We start from the raw sequence: 13,972 nt of genomic DNA on the forward strand, positions 1-13,972 counted from the left end.
AATATTGAGCGCCAAGTCGACGGCCGGGGCCGAAGCTCGGTTGTTCAACTCGAGCGAAACTCACCACATTGCTTGATTGTCACATGTGCGCACGGCACCCAGTAAGCCTTTTAACAAACGTCAAAAATATGGCCAAAGACAACGAAAATTTTGAAGACACCAATTTTTGGGGAAGTCTCGTACCGGTTACTACCTTCGATACGGGTAAGATTTCAATGTACTCATAATTTATGTATTTTTTATTGAAAACTTTAGCATTTGATTCTTTTATTTATGTACACACTAGGTTATAAGAAAAGTTTACGCTCTCTGATAATTTAATACGGGATCTATATTATCTAGTGTAGCTTAAACTTCAGGGTCTTTTTTAAATGACTTTTATTTATAATTTTCATGGTTAAAACTCTCCTTAAATTTACCTTTTTTAAACATTAAAATTCGAAATTAACGAATTTTGAAATTGAAAATCGGAAAAGTTTGCAAGTTTGAGAATTATTGCATCATTTTTTAGAAATTAATTTTAAAATATGTTGTCCATTAACTTTTAAGTTCAAATTGGACTCTTAATGAGATGTTTACTCATTTATTATTATTATTGTTAATATAAAAATGATTTTTATCACAGGATCGTTTAGAAATAACTCCAATCGACGGACAAATGATACTTCGACAGATCTAATTACATCGCAATCTCCGTTTTTATTGCCGTGCTTACGAATGATATGCAATTTACTTGAATCAGAACCAAAAGCCCAGGAACAATTATTTCAATGTAAATCTCTAATTATTTTTCACAACTAAATAATGAGTATTATTTATTTTCGCGGAATTCCATTTCTAAAAATGTATGATTTTTCAGATTTATTTAAAGGAAATCAAGAAATTTTAAGAAACTTTCCAGAACTATCAAGATTTTCATTGGATTTAACAAGTATTCAAGAAAAGGCATATTTTAACGCATTCCAAAATTTATTGGATACAGCTAGAAAAACTTTAAACAGAGATATTCCGAGGTAAAGCTTTGTAAAACGCAGAGTGACTACCGATACCCGGCCAGCTAAGAAGTGATGTTCTAGTATCCGTTCATTTTCTCGTCAAATTCGGACAAACAATTATATTTTTTATTCTAACATCAAAAACTTGATGATTGCCATTGACTTGAAGTGACCTGGTATTAGATCGTGACCGGGTATAAGTACACTCACCATATTTGTATATTAAATTATAACTATATTTTAATTTTAAAATAATAACATTTTGTTGATGAAAATATTCACTTCCCAGATGCATAGGAACATATCAATTAGCGCATTACGAACAACATTTTGAAGAAATAAATTTTATTGCATCAGGAGGCTTTGGAAGTGTTTACAAAGCTAAATATAAGCTAGACAATACGGAATATGCGATAAAAAAAATTAAAATTAGAAAAGACAAAATAAAATCCATTTTATTTCATCTTGATGAAGTAAAAACATTAGCAAAGCTAGAACATTGTAATATAGTACCTTATAAAACAGCATGGATAGAGCCGTTACAAACGGAATCCAGTGTTATTATTTCAGAAGAGTCATTAAATCGTAAACCAGAGATAGTAACATCAACCGGTAATTATGTTTATACTTCATTATAAAATACAATAACATGAAAATAATATCGAATCTATAGTCAACAAATTTTCATTTCAATGTGTGAATTTCGGATTTGTTTCAATATAACTATTATTTCTTAATAATTAATAATTTCAGACCTAGTTGAAAATAATCAATGAATATTTATAATTTTTTCCAGATTTGGATACTTTACCGTCTACGAGTACAAATGGTAAAGAATACAATAAAAAAAAATTAAAAATTGAATCTAAAGGAAAAAGAAATATTTATCGAACTCCAAATGAATCAGTTATAATATTCCGAGATAATGAACAATTACAAGAAATAGAAAATTATACAAATGAATATAAGCATGAAAGTTTAGACAACTCTCATTCATCAGATTCTATAGTATTTACAAACAAATCTGAATCTTCAAATTCAAATGAATCATCCACAGAAAATCATCGATTACAAGAGATCAAAAATGATGCAAGTAAATCCAGGCATGAACAATTGGAAAAATCGTATTCTTCAATTTCTATAGTATTTACGAAAAAAGAAAATCATCCTTCATATTCAACTGAATCACGCAAAGAAGATAGTCATCTACAGGAGACGAAAAGCAAATCGAATGAATCTAGTGAAGAAATTTCAGAAAGCTCTCATTCTTCAGAGTTTGTAATATCATTTCGTGAAGATGCATCAATCCAAGATAAAAAAGTAAAAGAGAAAAGAATAAATTGCAAAAAAATAACTTCTGCAGAAAATTCAAGTTCCTCAAATACATCAACTTCGGAAAGTAAAAAAACCAGTAAATTTTTTTCAAAAAAATTTCTGCTAAAAACTTCAGCCGTTGATGCAAATTCTACAGATTCTTATGAAAGTAAGACTGCTAGTTCTATTATAGATTCATCCGAAAATGTTGGTATCAATTATTTAAAAATACGTATAATGAAACCTGAATTGTATCTTGTAATTTTTTTAAAAATTTAAACAGAACACGTGGGGATATTTGTACATTCAAATGGCTTTGTGCGATACTACATTACGACAGTGGATGACTAATAGAGAGCCTCTAACAACCGATTATACATATGTAACAATCGTATCACAACTACTAGCAGGATTAGATTATATTCATTCATTAAAAATCGTGCATCACGATATCAAGGTAATTTGACTCATAAGCTCATTGAAATAGATAAATCATACATTATTTTTACAAAATAAAACTTGATTGAATTTTCATATTTAGCCGAGCAACATTTTCATATCGCAACATAACGGTGAGATAAAAGTTAAAATCGGTGATTTTGGTTTGGCTTGTACGCTAAACAAAAATAACCACAACGCCATTGGAACTCATGTATACGCTGCTCCAGAGCAATTAAGAGGAGATTGCGATCCAAAGGTAATTTATTCCTGAATCAAAGTTGCAACAATCCTGTTCGCGCTGCATATGAATGTCACTGCAGTTTTTTGCATTCACTATTTGAATACCAGACAAGGGCGCTCTTCCAGATTTTTCTTATCGTGCGTGAATTAATTATCTGAACTTTTAAAAAAATTCGTTTTTTTCAACTGGGTAATCTATTTTAATCTAATTACAAATAAGAGACCATGTTTTTTTGACGATTTTTTGCCGATTTTTAACACAATTTCTTTCTTTGTTATCAACCTCAGAAAATTTTATGTAAATCATATTATTTTGAAGTAGATTTTAATATATTTTCAGATTCTGAACTTGAAATTACAATCAGATGCTTAGAAAAAAAATTAATACCCGATTAAAAAACAACAAAAAACGTAAAAATTTGTTCTTTTTTTAATCTTGTTATTGCTGTTAACGAAAAAAAGTTACGAGTTTTGTTTCTTGTTGATGGATAAATTTTTTTTCTATGAAACCGGAATGTTTTCCGTTCGTTCATTTTTTGTTTCAGCATACCTCAATAGTTCCTTGATAAACACAAATTATAATAATACTTTATTTCAGAGTGATATTTACAGCCTCGGAGTTGTTTGTGTGGAGCTGCTCGTACCTATGTCTACTTTGATGGAGCGTATGAAAGTGTTGGAAGACTTGAGGAAAAATAAAGAATCGAAAGTTTTAGATCATGTAGATCCCCAATGCGTAAGTCACAAGATTCACGGTTTTTTCATATCCTATCTTGATTAATATTTATTATTTACAACAAATAATACATTTTGTAGCGTGATCTTATACTGAGGTTACTTCAAGATGATCCAAAAAAACGTCCATCGAGTGTCGATCTCATGAAAGAATTACATTTGAATAAGGATGCTGCATACACAAAATTGAACAGACAACAACAAATTTTGAATGACGAAAACGAGCAACTCAAAGCCGAAAATGTTCACCTTAAAGCTGAATTAGACGAACTTCAAGCCAAATTTAAGCAAATGGAAGCTGAATTGGAAGTTCTAAGGAAACATAAAAAATAAGATCGTTAACACGTCTCGTTTCATTTTAATTTCTGGTCACAATGTATTTTTATATTATAGTATGATCACATTATCTAATTCGACGAGTACTTTTGAAGTTGAAAGAAACTTCTTTACATTCAAAGAAGAAAAAGACTGAAAATAACATTAAGCATGTAGATAAATTATGATAACGTAACTTTACAGCAATTTTACAGCCCTGATGCTATTCGAATTTATAAGAATCTCCTGCGAATATGACTTTTCCATAACTCATTAATTGTTAACTGAAAAAGCGTATTGCACATCTGTTGAATAGTTGAAGATCATATTGAAAATGTATTCTTAAATGTGTATAATTTGTATAATGATAGTACAAATAAAATTTATAAATAAATGCTAGAAATTTTTCGAAAACTATAAATTTATTCAATGCTTTCTGAAACTATTAAGCCCTTTGAAGCGATAGAGATTCATTAACGGTTTCTTAATTTTTCCACAATATCTCGGGTACTACTAATTAATATTTTAATACAAAATTAAAAAAGTGATGAGAGTTTAAAATGAGTAATTTTTGGATGAAACCATGGATAATGAACAGGCCACAAATATCGGAGTGATTTAACACACGATTTTTCTATGGAAATACTATACATGAGCAAAACTTTTTACATTTACAAAATTTACAGAATTGAGGTTGTAGTTTTAAATTTAAAAAATGTTGCTTGTATCTTTTATAATTTGATCTAAAATTTGCTTGAGTTTAATACCGCCATTCACTCTCGACATCGTTGCACTTGGTACAGAACATTGTTGCAATAACGATTGTATCGATGGATACTTTTTCAAAATATAATCTGGAGGATCGTATAAAAACCCTTGTGAATTAATTTCAGCATTTAATCCTTGCGAGAGAATGTGCTGAAAATTGTACGTAATGGATCAATAATCATAAATAAAAAAATCAAGTGCGTCAAATAACTTACTTGGCATACGGCATAATAGTTGTGATCACTAATTCTGTGAGTGCAAATATCGTCTGGAGAAAATACGAAACAATCTGGGCAGTCTGAATCTATACCAATTAGGTTTGCGTATGTTGTATTCCAATCGCTCAATCGATTTAGCACTAAAAAATAGAAGTTTGTATTAGTTTTCAACAAACTACCTTTAAAAGCATTAAATAAAAAATAAAATAAAAATCTACCATCGGTTGGCGGTGTCTTATCAACGATTATGATATTTTCTAAATCTACGAAAATTGCTTCTAATTTTTCATTTATCGCAATATTGTCCGTTGCAATATCAGTTAAGTAAAAAGCGAAATTGGGATCTTTAAAGGTAAATTTATAAGCAGCATCAAGAAGACTAGATGCTATCTTTGCCCTTTTGATCCAAGATTCTTTGATAAAATTTAACAACGGATCTCCTGCATTTTCTTCGATGATTAGTCTTCCACACGCCCCATAAAATTTCGGAGTTGGCCAGTGATTATCGGCATTTAAAATCTAAAATAATATACAGCGGTGAAAAATGAAGATAGTTAATCATTTAAATTTTCAACTTTACCTGCACCATTAAAAATTCTGGATTTATCATTAATGCAGACCACACGTGTGCAAAATGCTCATGCATTTGAGTTTCCTTCGACCTCAAATGGCTCGTTTTAACATTTCGCAACAATTTGTTGACGTTCGATACTGTTGGACAAAGTCTCATTTTTTGACGCAAATCTGTCATATCGGGATTCGACAACTCCTTCATGACCATTTTGTTGAAGTCAATCGGAACTTTCGACGATTCTTTTGAATTTGTCGAACAAAATTGAGATAACGTAGGATCCGCGCATACTTGCTTATTGAAGTCTATCCACTCCGATTGATGAGCTAATTTTTTTATTACAACCTTTCGATTTCTAAAATTACCGTAGTAAACATTTTTAACCCCAAACAGATTATTGAAAATCGAATGAAAATCTGGATATTCAAGCACTACTTCGTTATTCTCGATTGCTGGACAAGCCGACGTTCCGAAGCAAAGTGGACATCTCTCTTTCTCAGTTAAACTTACAACCCTGGGATTTAAATGTTCATTCACCCAGTCGAGCGCTAAAGTTAAAGCGCACACCGCAAAAACAATGCTTGCGATTTTGGCACGCCAAGACAGCATAATTATTATTACCTATAAAGCAAATGTACATTCCAAGAAAAAAAAAACTTCGAACGATTCTAAAGCTTTTGGAACAATGCCATAGCTCAATTAAATAGTATAACTGTACACTATTTACACTATTCGTATGTTTTTATATTTTTACGAAAAGTTCGCCGGTGAGAGTGGGGTGAATAGCAGACAAAATTGGCGCGATGACGTCATATGCGTCTTTGCACATCGCGTGCAATATATATAGCCTCAGTACCACAGCAGTAGACTTGGGGCAACCACACGATTTCCCTCTCTCGTAAGTCGCGAGCAGAAGAACTTCGCATGTGACACGGTGAGCCATGCGAAATATAAGCGAAGTATTTCATCAATAAACTGCTGATAATTTTGAATTAAATTTAACAAAAAAGTAAGTCATTATTGATTGTGGCTATTTTCTAAATGCTTATGTTTTCATGAGACATTGACTTTATTGATTCCTGACAGTTATGGCATTTTTCGTAATGTTTCAAACTTGACAAAGTAAATATTTACATTTATGGTTTAGAGAGAACTCAATAATTATGTCAATAATTTATTATTTATTATGTGTCTTATTTTGTGAAAACAATATTCAATATCCTTGAATCTATTATAAAATCAGGTATTATAATGACAATCCATTACAATGAATGTTTGACCTTAATTATTAAGAGATATTTCAAAATTTTATAAATTTTTTATAATACCATGTTAGATTTTCAAAAATATTCAGAACAATTTCAAGCAAACAGTTTTTGTAATAGCTTGTTTGTTCAATATGATATATATACCACATGCTTAGCTTTATCTATTAGTAAAACTTTTTTAATCATTGCACTAGTATCAATTTACTGTTGGTAGTGATCAAGCAAAATATATCTAAAAACAGAGTGCCCTCTTGATTATTCATAAGAATATCTAACTCTTGAATTTAATAGAAAATAAACATTTAAAAAGTTATCATTTGATTATAATATTTTATAGTTTGTCATATTCTACAATAAACTGGAATGGGAGAAAGAGACATAAATGATTGGAGGCCATTTGTGTATGGAGGAATTGCATCTATTGTAGCTGAACTAGGTAGGGATTTAACTTATCTTTCAATTTTAATCTAAGTTTTTATAAGTAAATCAAAAAGGTTTTCAATTTTTCAGCTACTTTTCCACTTGATACAACCAAGACTCGCTTGCAAATACAAGGCCAAAAACATGATGCAAAATTTTCAGCTATTCGGTACAAAGGCATGACAGATGCTCTTATCAAAATTTCAAGAGAAGAAGGATTAAGAGGTTTATACGCTGGGTACTTCCATATTATTTGAATATGTCTAAAATCATTTAATTAAATAAAAACAAAAATTACATGTTGCTGAATAAAAATTTACAGAATAAGCTCAGCAACTTTAAGACAAGCCACTTATGGAACTATTAAGTTTGGAACTTATTATTCTTTAAAGCAAAAAGCTTTAGATCGTTGGGGTACAGATGAATTAGTTCTAATCAATATAGTATGCGCAGCTATAGCAGGAGCTATATCAAGTGCAATTGCTAATCCTACAGATGTTGTGAAAGTTCGTATGCAAGCTGGTATTGAAACTAACTTAACACTGTTAGGATGTTTTAAAGATGTATATAATCATGAAGGTTTTCGAGGTTTATGGAGGGTAATTTTTTTGAATTTTTAATTTATCCAAAAACTTACTGAAATTCTTAAAAATTTCATTGTGGTTTTTTATTCAGGGAGTTAGTCCTACTGCTCAGAGAGCAGCTATTATTGCGGCAGTTGAGCTGCCTATCTATGATTTTAGTAAAAAAGAGTTGACACCTTATTTTGGCAACAGTATTAGTAACCATTTCATGTGAGTAAAATTTCAAATTTCATAAAATTTGTTGAATATAATTTTTTTTGGTTATTTCATAAAAATATTTTTACTTTTTGCAGATCTAGTTTTGTTGCTAGTATGGGTAGCGCTATATCTTCTACGCCTATTGATGTTGTGAGAGTAAGTCTGGAAAATTAATTTTAATATTGTTTCTTATCAAATGTAAAAATAATTAATTTTTTCAGACGCGTATGATGAACCAAAAAAGAGTTACAAATAAAAATGGTGTTTTACCGTCTCATATCTATGCTAGCAGTATTGATTGTTTTGTAAAGGTAATTTTTGTGGAGAAAATAACAATGCAAAATTTAATAATTTGTTCTTTATTTTAGACTTTCAAGTACGAAGGTTTTTTGGCTTTGTACAAAGGATTTTTACCAACATGGTTAAGAATGGGCCCGTGGAATATTATTTTCTTCATTTGTTATGAACAACTAAAATGTTTTTAAACATTTTAGAAATAAAATGCTGTATAGATAGAAAAATTTTAAGAATTAAAAGTTTCGCGAACCTAATTTCGCGAGGGTTTACAAAAGGAAATATTCTGTGACACTTGAAAGCTGGATATTTTATCAATAATTTAAAAAAAGTGACTGCTTGAACCGTAATCAAATCAAATTTAAAATAATTTTTGCTGTGTAAAATGTCTACTTATTGAACTGTTTTGCTTGTTACTTTCAAAATTTCTATTATGAACTTCAATTTTTTACTGGTAATCACGCAATAAGTTAGTGAATTTCTGTTAATTTACTTTTAATATTTATTGTGAAACTTATTTTGTGAAAGCACTTGTTAAAGCTGTGGTTTTATAGTCAATTGTACAAACAAAATGAAAGTAAAATTTAATACTTATATTTGCAATCAGCACACAATACTTATGAAAAAAATAAATCACTGAATTATAATTTAATATATGTTGTCTCAATTGAAATAATTAGTGAGTATACCTCATTTCCAACAATAAAGAATTGAGAATGTGCTTTATAGAAATTTAAATTAAAATTCTTGCAGTAGGTTGTAAAATTCCGAAGAGGCATTAATTGAATTCATATATCCCAAAAATACATCAATTTCGTTTGATATAAATTAGTCAACACTTATAACAATTGGATATCACATTAATTTTCGTTAAAAACCGTTTTACTACGGTATAATATGATGAGTCGTATAATTACGATAAAATTAAATTTCCCACACTATAATTTTCTTATCTTGTCCACCTGTGATCACTTTTTTATTATCAAAAGTCGTAGCCACAGTAACAAGAAGACCTTTAGACAACAATACAAAATTTAATTTGAATAGTTCAGTCAACCTTTTTATATTCATAACTTACCTCGGTGACAGGCAATTTTAAAAACAAAAGCAGCACTTTGAGGATCCTACAAGCGTAAAAATCCCTCTCTATCGCCAATTAACAGATAGCTGTTGGCAATCCATGTCATGCTCAAGGGTTCTTCATCGAAAGTCGTAAAAAATATTTAAGTGCTCGTTTGTACGTCAATGACGCTCAAAGATTTATCGTTGGCACAAGTGATGATATTTTTGGATTCTGGCTCCAAAATAATAGAATTTATTTTTGATGCATGTTCTGTTAACAGAGAATACAATAAAAAAATCGGTAAATTTCGACAGGTAAATGATTTTCATTTTATTCGAAACTGTACCTTTAACGGTAAATTTTAATTTGCAAGGGTATCCTAAACTCCATAAAAAAATGTCTCCATCCTCCGTACCAGTAGCCAATAAATCTTCAACTCTGAAGTAGAAATTGAATTTGATGGTGACACGAATTAATCCCAAATGAAACATTAGCAAAAACAGTCAATATTTTACCTTGAAATGTTCATGCAAGTTACTTGAGAATCATGATGTAGTTCGCTTAAAAGGCATTCAGCAGGTTTAATTTTTTTATGCGAAGGAAGAACGTGCCAGACTTTTGTCGTACAGTCCCAAGAACCCTCTTCTCTGTAAACACCTGGATCATTTAGATTCAATGTACTAGATGTGTAATCTTGTATTACCCATGGCATTACTGGATATTGTGTCAAGTCATGAAATGTCCTATCTCCTAAGCTAGATTGTTAAATGGTTTAAATTTATAATTCACATGAAATATTATTAGTTTGTAACAAATTAAAGTGAATTGAAGTTAATCTTTAAATGAAATCAAAATTATAAGTTTTAATTTTTACACTAATTTCCTCTAATAAAAACAAGTTAAAGTATTCAAATTTATAAAAAATTGATGTTGAAAATATAATTAAATGACTCACTTTTATTTAAATATTTCAAATTATTTTTCATTTCATGTTACTGACAAGATTGATCAAATAATGACAATATTTTTATTGTCTTGTGTATATTCAAGCTTTGTGTTTCCAAAACGTTAAGAATAATGTAAGTTAATATTTCGTTTCATTTTTGAAGAATCAACACCCAAAAAAGGTCAAAAATAATATTGTTCTTTAATTGATAATTAATTTTTCATGGTAATTTTGTATTTAAAAATTTTTTACGACACATGTTTTTCTTAAAGAGCTCCGGAAAATACTTTAATTAAACATTTTAAATTCCTAATTTTCAGAAAATTCCGTAACATAATACAGAAATAAAAAAAATCATATAGAAGTGATGATCCTGGTCAAACTTAGTTATGATGTTAAATCATAAATTGAATTCTGAGTAGATAAAGATGTTATCATGCGTGTGTCCTTTTTATCCTTGCAAAGCATGGATGTCAAAAAGTAGCTACATAAAATAGTGGCAAGATGTGAACATTGAACAAAAGAAATAAAAGGTTAAGAAAATGAATGAATATTTTTTAATACATTTATTTGAGTTGTATTGAAATCATACAGTATTCAACACCAGACACAAAAAGTACTGCAAATATGTTTATCAACACATCAAACTTGGGCCTGTTGTCGCTAAGCAAATACACCACAAATCGTCATCTTGTTCGCTCTTTATAGTTATTTCATAACTAAATTTAAAAAAATCTCATGTATTTTTACAATTCATAATCACATAGCTTTTTTTGGTTCTTTTTTTTTAGCCCTAATGGATATTTTGTTTTTCGTCATTACATTTTATTATATTTTTCATTATTTTATTTTGACTGTCATTAAGACTTTGGTTTTGATCTGCCAAGCAAATATTATATAAATCTTCGTTCATCAGTGGCTCCATGATCATCTCGCAGCATTCAATTGGTAACCGGTACCATATAAGTTTCCAAAAAGATTCCAATGCCCAGCGTCGGAAAAATCGTCTTGACATTATCTCGCACAGGTGCGCAGTACATGCCTCTTTTGGTCTTCTGGGTAGTTTCGACAACTCCATAGAGTGTGAAAACGCTAAGCAGTCTGCATATGTGACCAGTTTCACGGCCTTTTCGGGTCGTAAGCGAATGAGATCGTATAGCGACAGGCTCGAATTTATCTTTACCGCTTTTGTTTTGTTCACGAACTCCTGTTCGTCACACCAATTGATTTTAACGTCTGCCGACTTGGCGAATAATCCTTGCTCAATGAACAATTTCATTATATTCATTGCGTTGCTTCGATCAACTACGTATCCTCTTTTCTCAAGGCATTCGATAACGGGCATAGCGCCAGACGTTGATATCAATTTAAACTCTTCGATGCGATGTGATTTAAAGCAATTTTTGAGATGATTCAAATGGGGAAAAACAAAGCTAGACAGTTCAGCCCCGTGATCCAAGAGTGCATTAACCACACCCGGTAAAAAATTCGCTACGGCCAATTGAAGGGGTGTCCGACCATTAATGTCTCTGGCATCAACCAGCACCAGCTGTTCTTTTTTGTTGCTGATCTCGAATAACTTATTTACTAAGTCGAAATTATCGTAGTGTGTCTTACTTATAAAATGCAAAGGAGTCCATCCGTTTTTGTTAGCCAAATTTGGATCAGATCCTTTTCTTAGCAGAAATTTAGCCACCTTCTCGTTGTTCCGGAGCAGAGCTGAATGCAACGGTGTCCAACCCCACTTGTCTTGGGCATTGACCTTTGTCTTTCCGTCGCTCCACCAATCTTCGTCTTTGCTGAACTCGAATAACATTTTTGCCAAACCAATACTGTGGTTTAACTCGCTTACAAAGTGCAGAGGAGTAAATCCATTTTTGTTGGCCAAACCCAGCTTAGCGCCTCTTCTTAAAAGATATTCGGCCACCTTGAGTCCGTTGCTTCTCAGAGCGTAGAATAGTGGTGTGTCACCCTTATAGTCCTGAGCGTCGACCTGCACCGTTTGATGTTTTTCGTCGCAGATAGTGAAGAGCATCTCCACAAAATCACTTTCATCGCAGTATCTTCTGCAAATAATGTGCAGAGGAGTTAATCCGGATGCATCGGGCAAATTTGGATCGGCGCCGTGTCTCAACAGAAACTTGATCAAGTGTTTATTGTCGAAATCCAGTGCTAAGCGCAATGGTGTCCGACCCAACTTATCCCGGGCATTAACTCGCACTGGGTGATCGATGTTGTCGCTGATCTTGAAGAACCTCTTTATCACTTCATTATAGCAGTCTTTCATGCAAATGTAATGCAAAGGTGTCAGTCCTTCTGTATCGGCTATATACGGACTCGCACCTCTTCTCATCAGAATCTTCATCAAGTTTCTGTTTCTGATCTCCAGTGCCAAGTGTAGCGGTGTTCGACCGAACTTGTCCTGGGCGTCGACTCGAACTGGCTCGTGTTTTTCATCACTGATCTCAAATACCATTTCCGCCAAGTCATCTCTATAATTATTCTTGCTAATAATATGCAGGGGTGTCAATCCATCCTTGTTGGTCATATTTGGGTCTGCACCGCGTCTCAACAGCAATTCGACCACATCATTTCTTTTACAGGTTCCAACAGCCAAGTGCAGTGGCGAATCACCTGTTTCTGCCCAAAGGTGATTGGGATCCAGGCCGAAATTTAGGAATTCCTTGACAATGTCGTAACAGCCTGACATACACGCTACATGAAAATGAGTTCTGCCCGACTCGTCGATGTAGTTAACGTCAATTCGGTCGTAGATTTTAAAAAGCTTACCGACTACGCGCCTTAACCTCAAGATGCATCCAATGTGTCTAGCAGCGTAATGCAATGGTGTAGTACGATTCAACGCTGGCTTGCCGTCTTCATCCACGAGGGGCTTGTTTTTGTAGCCGGTTCTGATCACGAATTCAATAAAACGTTCTGATCCACAAATATCTTCCCACAAACCTGTCATATATTTCGATACGACTTCCGAGATAAGCCAATCAATTTCATAGAACCGAAAAACGTCTAGAAGATTGGGAAGTTGTCCATTCCATTCGTTGAAGAGATTAATAACTCGACGCAGAAGTTCAACTCGCTGTTTTTCAATCCCCCAATTGACCTTTTTTCGTAAGCTTTTCAATTTTAACAAACTGTCTTGGTTTAGATGATCCATGATACTCACTACCCACAATCAGTCAAAACATAAAATAATTTTTACTTTCAATCACTACTGCACTTGATACGCTTCCGAGTCGTAACGTATCATTGACTACACATGCACAAAAAACACGTGCTCGCCTCGAGCAGCGTTGTCGGAAACTCGACGACTAGTACTAGCGCCACGCGCGGCAGTGCACCTAATCTCGTATGTACAACTAGACTGATTCAAAAAATCGAAGTTTTTCAAAACCTCGATTATACAATCTTAATGTTTTAAAAGTGACTGCTTAAACCGTAATCAAATCAAAATTAAAATAATTTTTTCTGTGTAAAATGTCTATTTATTGAACCGATTTGCTAGTTACTTTCAAAATTTTATATTATGAACTTCAATTTTTTACTGGTAATCACGCAATAAATTAGTGAATTTCTGTTAATTT

At 32.0% G+C, this 13,972-nt stretch overlaps 4 protein-coding genes across 6 annotated transcripts; 2 read left to right on the top strand and 2 right to left on the bottom strand.

Annotated features, from left to right (window-relative positions):
- Nucleotides 1–36: 36 nt before the first annotated feature.
- Nucleotides 37–4,419, top strand: LOC106658242 (eukaryotic translation initiation factor 2-alpha kinase 1-like). Its single transcript, XM_014380101.2, has 9 exons — nt 37–204; nt 626–772; nt 860–1,013; nt 1,285–1,607; nt 1,792–2,516; nt 2,593–2,766; nt 2,851–3,006; nt 3,589–3,726; nt 3,807–4,419. The coding sequence occupies exons 1-9, from the start codon at nt 84–86 to the stop codon at nt 4,056–4,058; spliced, it is 2,190 nt and encodes a 729-aa protein (XP_014235587.1). The 5' UTR covers nt 37–83; the 3' UTR covers nt 4,059–4,419.
- Nucleotides 4,420–4,443: 24 nt separating this feature from the next.
- Nucleotides 4,444–6,375, bottom strand: LOC106658243 (deleted in autism protein 1-like). Its single transcript, XM_014380102.2, has 4 exons — nt 5,607–6,375; nt 5,245–5,545; nt 5,024–5,166; nt 4,444–4,958 (listed from the first exon to the last, which is right to left on the bottom strand). Exons 1-4 carry the CDS (start codon nt 6,204–6,206, stop codon nt 4,749–4,751), a joined length of 1,254 nt encoding a protein of 417 aa, XP_014235588.1. The 5' UTR covers nt 6,207–6,375; the 3' UTR covers nt 4,444–4,748.
- Nucleotides 6,376–6,461: 86 nt separating this feature from the next.
- On the top strand, nt 6,462–9,013 carry LOC106658284 (mitochondrial uncoupling protein Bmcp). 3 transcript variants are annotated; one of them, XM_014380175.2, is made up of 8 exons: nt 6,462–6,606; nt 7,203–7,301; nt 7,376–7,523; nt 7,608–7,884; nt 7,961–8,079; nt 8,163–8,223; nt 8,289–8,378; nt 8,436–8,552. In XM_014380175.2, the coding sequence occupies exons 2-8, from the start codon at nt 7,229–7,231 to the stop codon at nt 8,550–8,552; spliced, it is 885 nt and encodes a 294-aa protein (XP_014235661.1). In that variant the 5' UTR covers nt 6,462–6,606; nt 7,203–7,228. The 3 variants fall into 3 exon arrangements, with proteins under 3 accessions (XP_014235661.1, XP_023316578.1, XP_023316579.1); XM_023460810.1 differs by lacking the exon at nt 6,462–6,606 and adding an exon at nt 6,779–6,840; XM_023460811.1 differs by lacking the exon at nt 6,462–6,606 and having other exon boundaries at nt 7,229–7,301; nt 8,436–9,013.
- Nucleotides 9,014–10,997: 1,984 nt separating this feature from the next.
- Nucleotides 10,998–13,670, bottom strand: LOC106658283 (tankyrase-2-like). Its single transcript, XM_023460809.1, has 2 exons — nt 13,161–13,670; nt 10,998–13,073 (listed from the first exon to the last, which is right to left on the bottom strand). Exons 1-2 carry the CDS (start codon nt 13,543–13,545, stop codon nt 11,164–11,166), a joined length of 2,295 nt encoding a protein of 764 aa, XP_023316577.1. The 5' UTR covers nt 13,546–13,670; the 3' UTR covers nt 10,998–11,163.
- Between the last annotated feature and the right edge of the window lie 302 nt (nt 13,671–13,972).

This window comes from Trichogramma pretiosum, unplaced genomic scaffold, assembly GCF_000599845.2.
Source record: "Trichogramma pretiosum strain Unisexual culture from Peru unplaced genomic scaffold, Tpre_2.0 scaffold6, whole genome shotgun sequence".
Classification (NCBI taxonomy): domain Eukaryota; kingdom Metazoa; phylum Arthropoda; class Insecta; order Hymenoptera; family Trichogrammatidae; genus Trichogramma; species Trichogramma pretiosum.

Excerpts from the sequence above, each read along its gene's own strand:
- LOC106658242 (XM_014380101.2), top strand. The coding sequence starts at position 84 with ATGTGCGCACGGCACCCAGTAAGCCTTTTAACAAACGTCAAAAATATG. Across the intron at positions 1,014-1,284 it reads TTAAACAGAGATATTCCGAG|ATGCATAGGAACATATCAAT; the intron begins GTAAAGCTTTGT and ends TTCACTTCCCAG. Across the intron at positions 2,517-2,592 it reads TTATAGATTCATCCGAAAAT|AACACGTGGGGATATTTGTA; the intron begins GTTGGTATCAAT and ends AAATTTAAACAG.
- LOC106658243 (XM_014380102.2), bottom strand. The coding sequence starts at position 6,206 with ATGCTGTCTTGGCGTGCCAAAATCGCAAGCATTGTTTTTGCGGTGTGC. Across the intron at positions 5,167-5,244 it reads TAAGACACCGCCAACCGATG|TGCTAAATCGATTGAGCGAT; the intron begins GTAGATTTTTAT and ends TCTATTTTTTAG. Across the intron at positions 4,959-5,023 it reads ACTATTATGCCGTATGCCAA|CACATTCTCTCGCAAGGATT; the intron begins GTAAGTTATTTG and ends TACAATTTTCAG.
- LOC106658284 (XM_014380175.2), top strand. The coding sequence starts at position 7,229 with ATGGGAGAAAGAGACATAAATGATTGGAGGCCATTTGTGTATGGAGGA. Across the intron at positions 7,885-7,960 it reads GTTTTCGAGGTTTATGGAGG|GGAGTTAGTCCTACTGCTCA; the intron begins GTAATTTTTTTG and ends TTTTTTATTCAG. Across the intron at positions 8,379-8,435 it reads GTATTGATTGTTTTGTAAAG|ACTTTCAAGTACGAAGGTTT; the intron begins GTAATTTTTGTG and ends TCTTTATTTTAG.
- LOC106658283 (XM_023460809.1), bottom strand. The coding sequence starts at position 13,545 with ATGGATCATCTAAACCAAGACAGTTTGTTAAAATTGAAAAGCTTACGA. Across the intron at positions 13,074-13,160 it reads GAGGTTAAGGCGCGTAGTCG|GCTGTTACGACATTGTCAAG; the intron begins GTAAGCTTTTTA and ends CGTGTATGTCAG.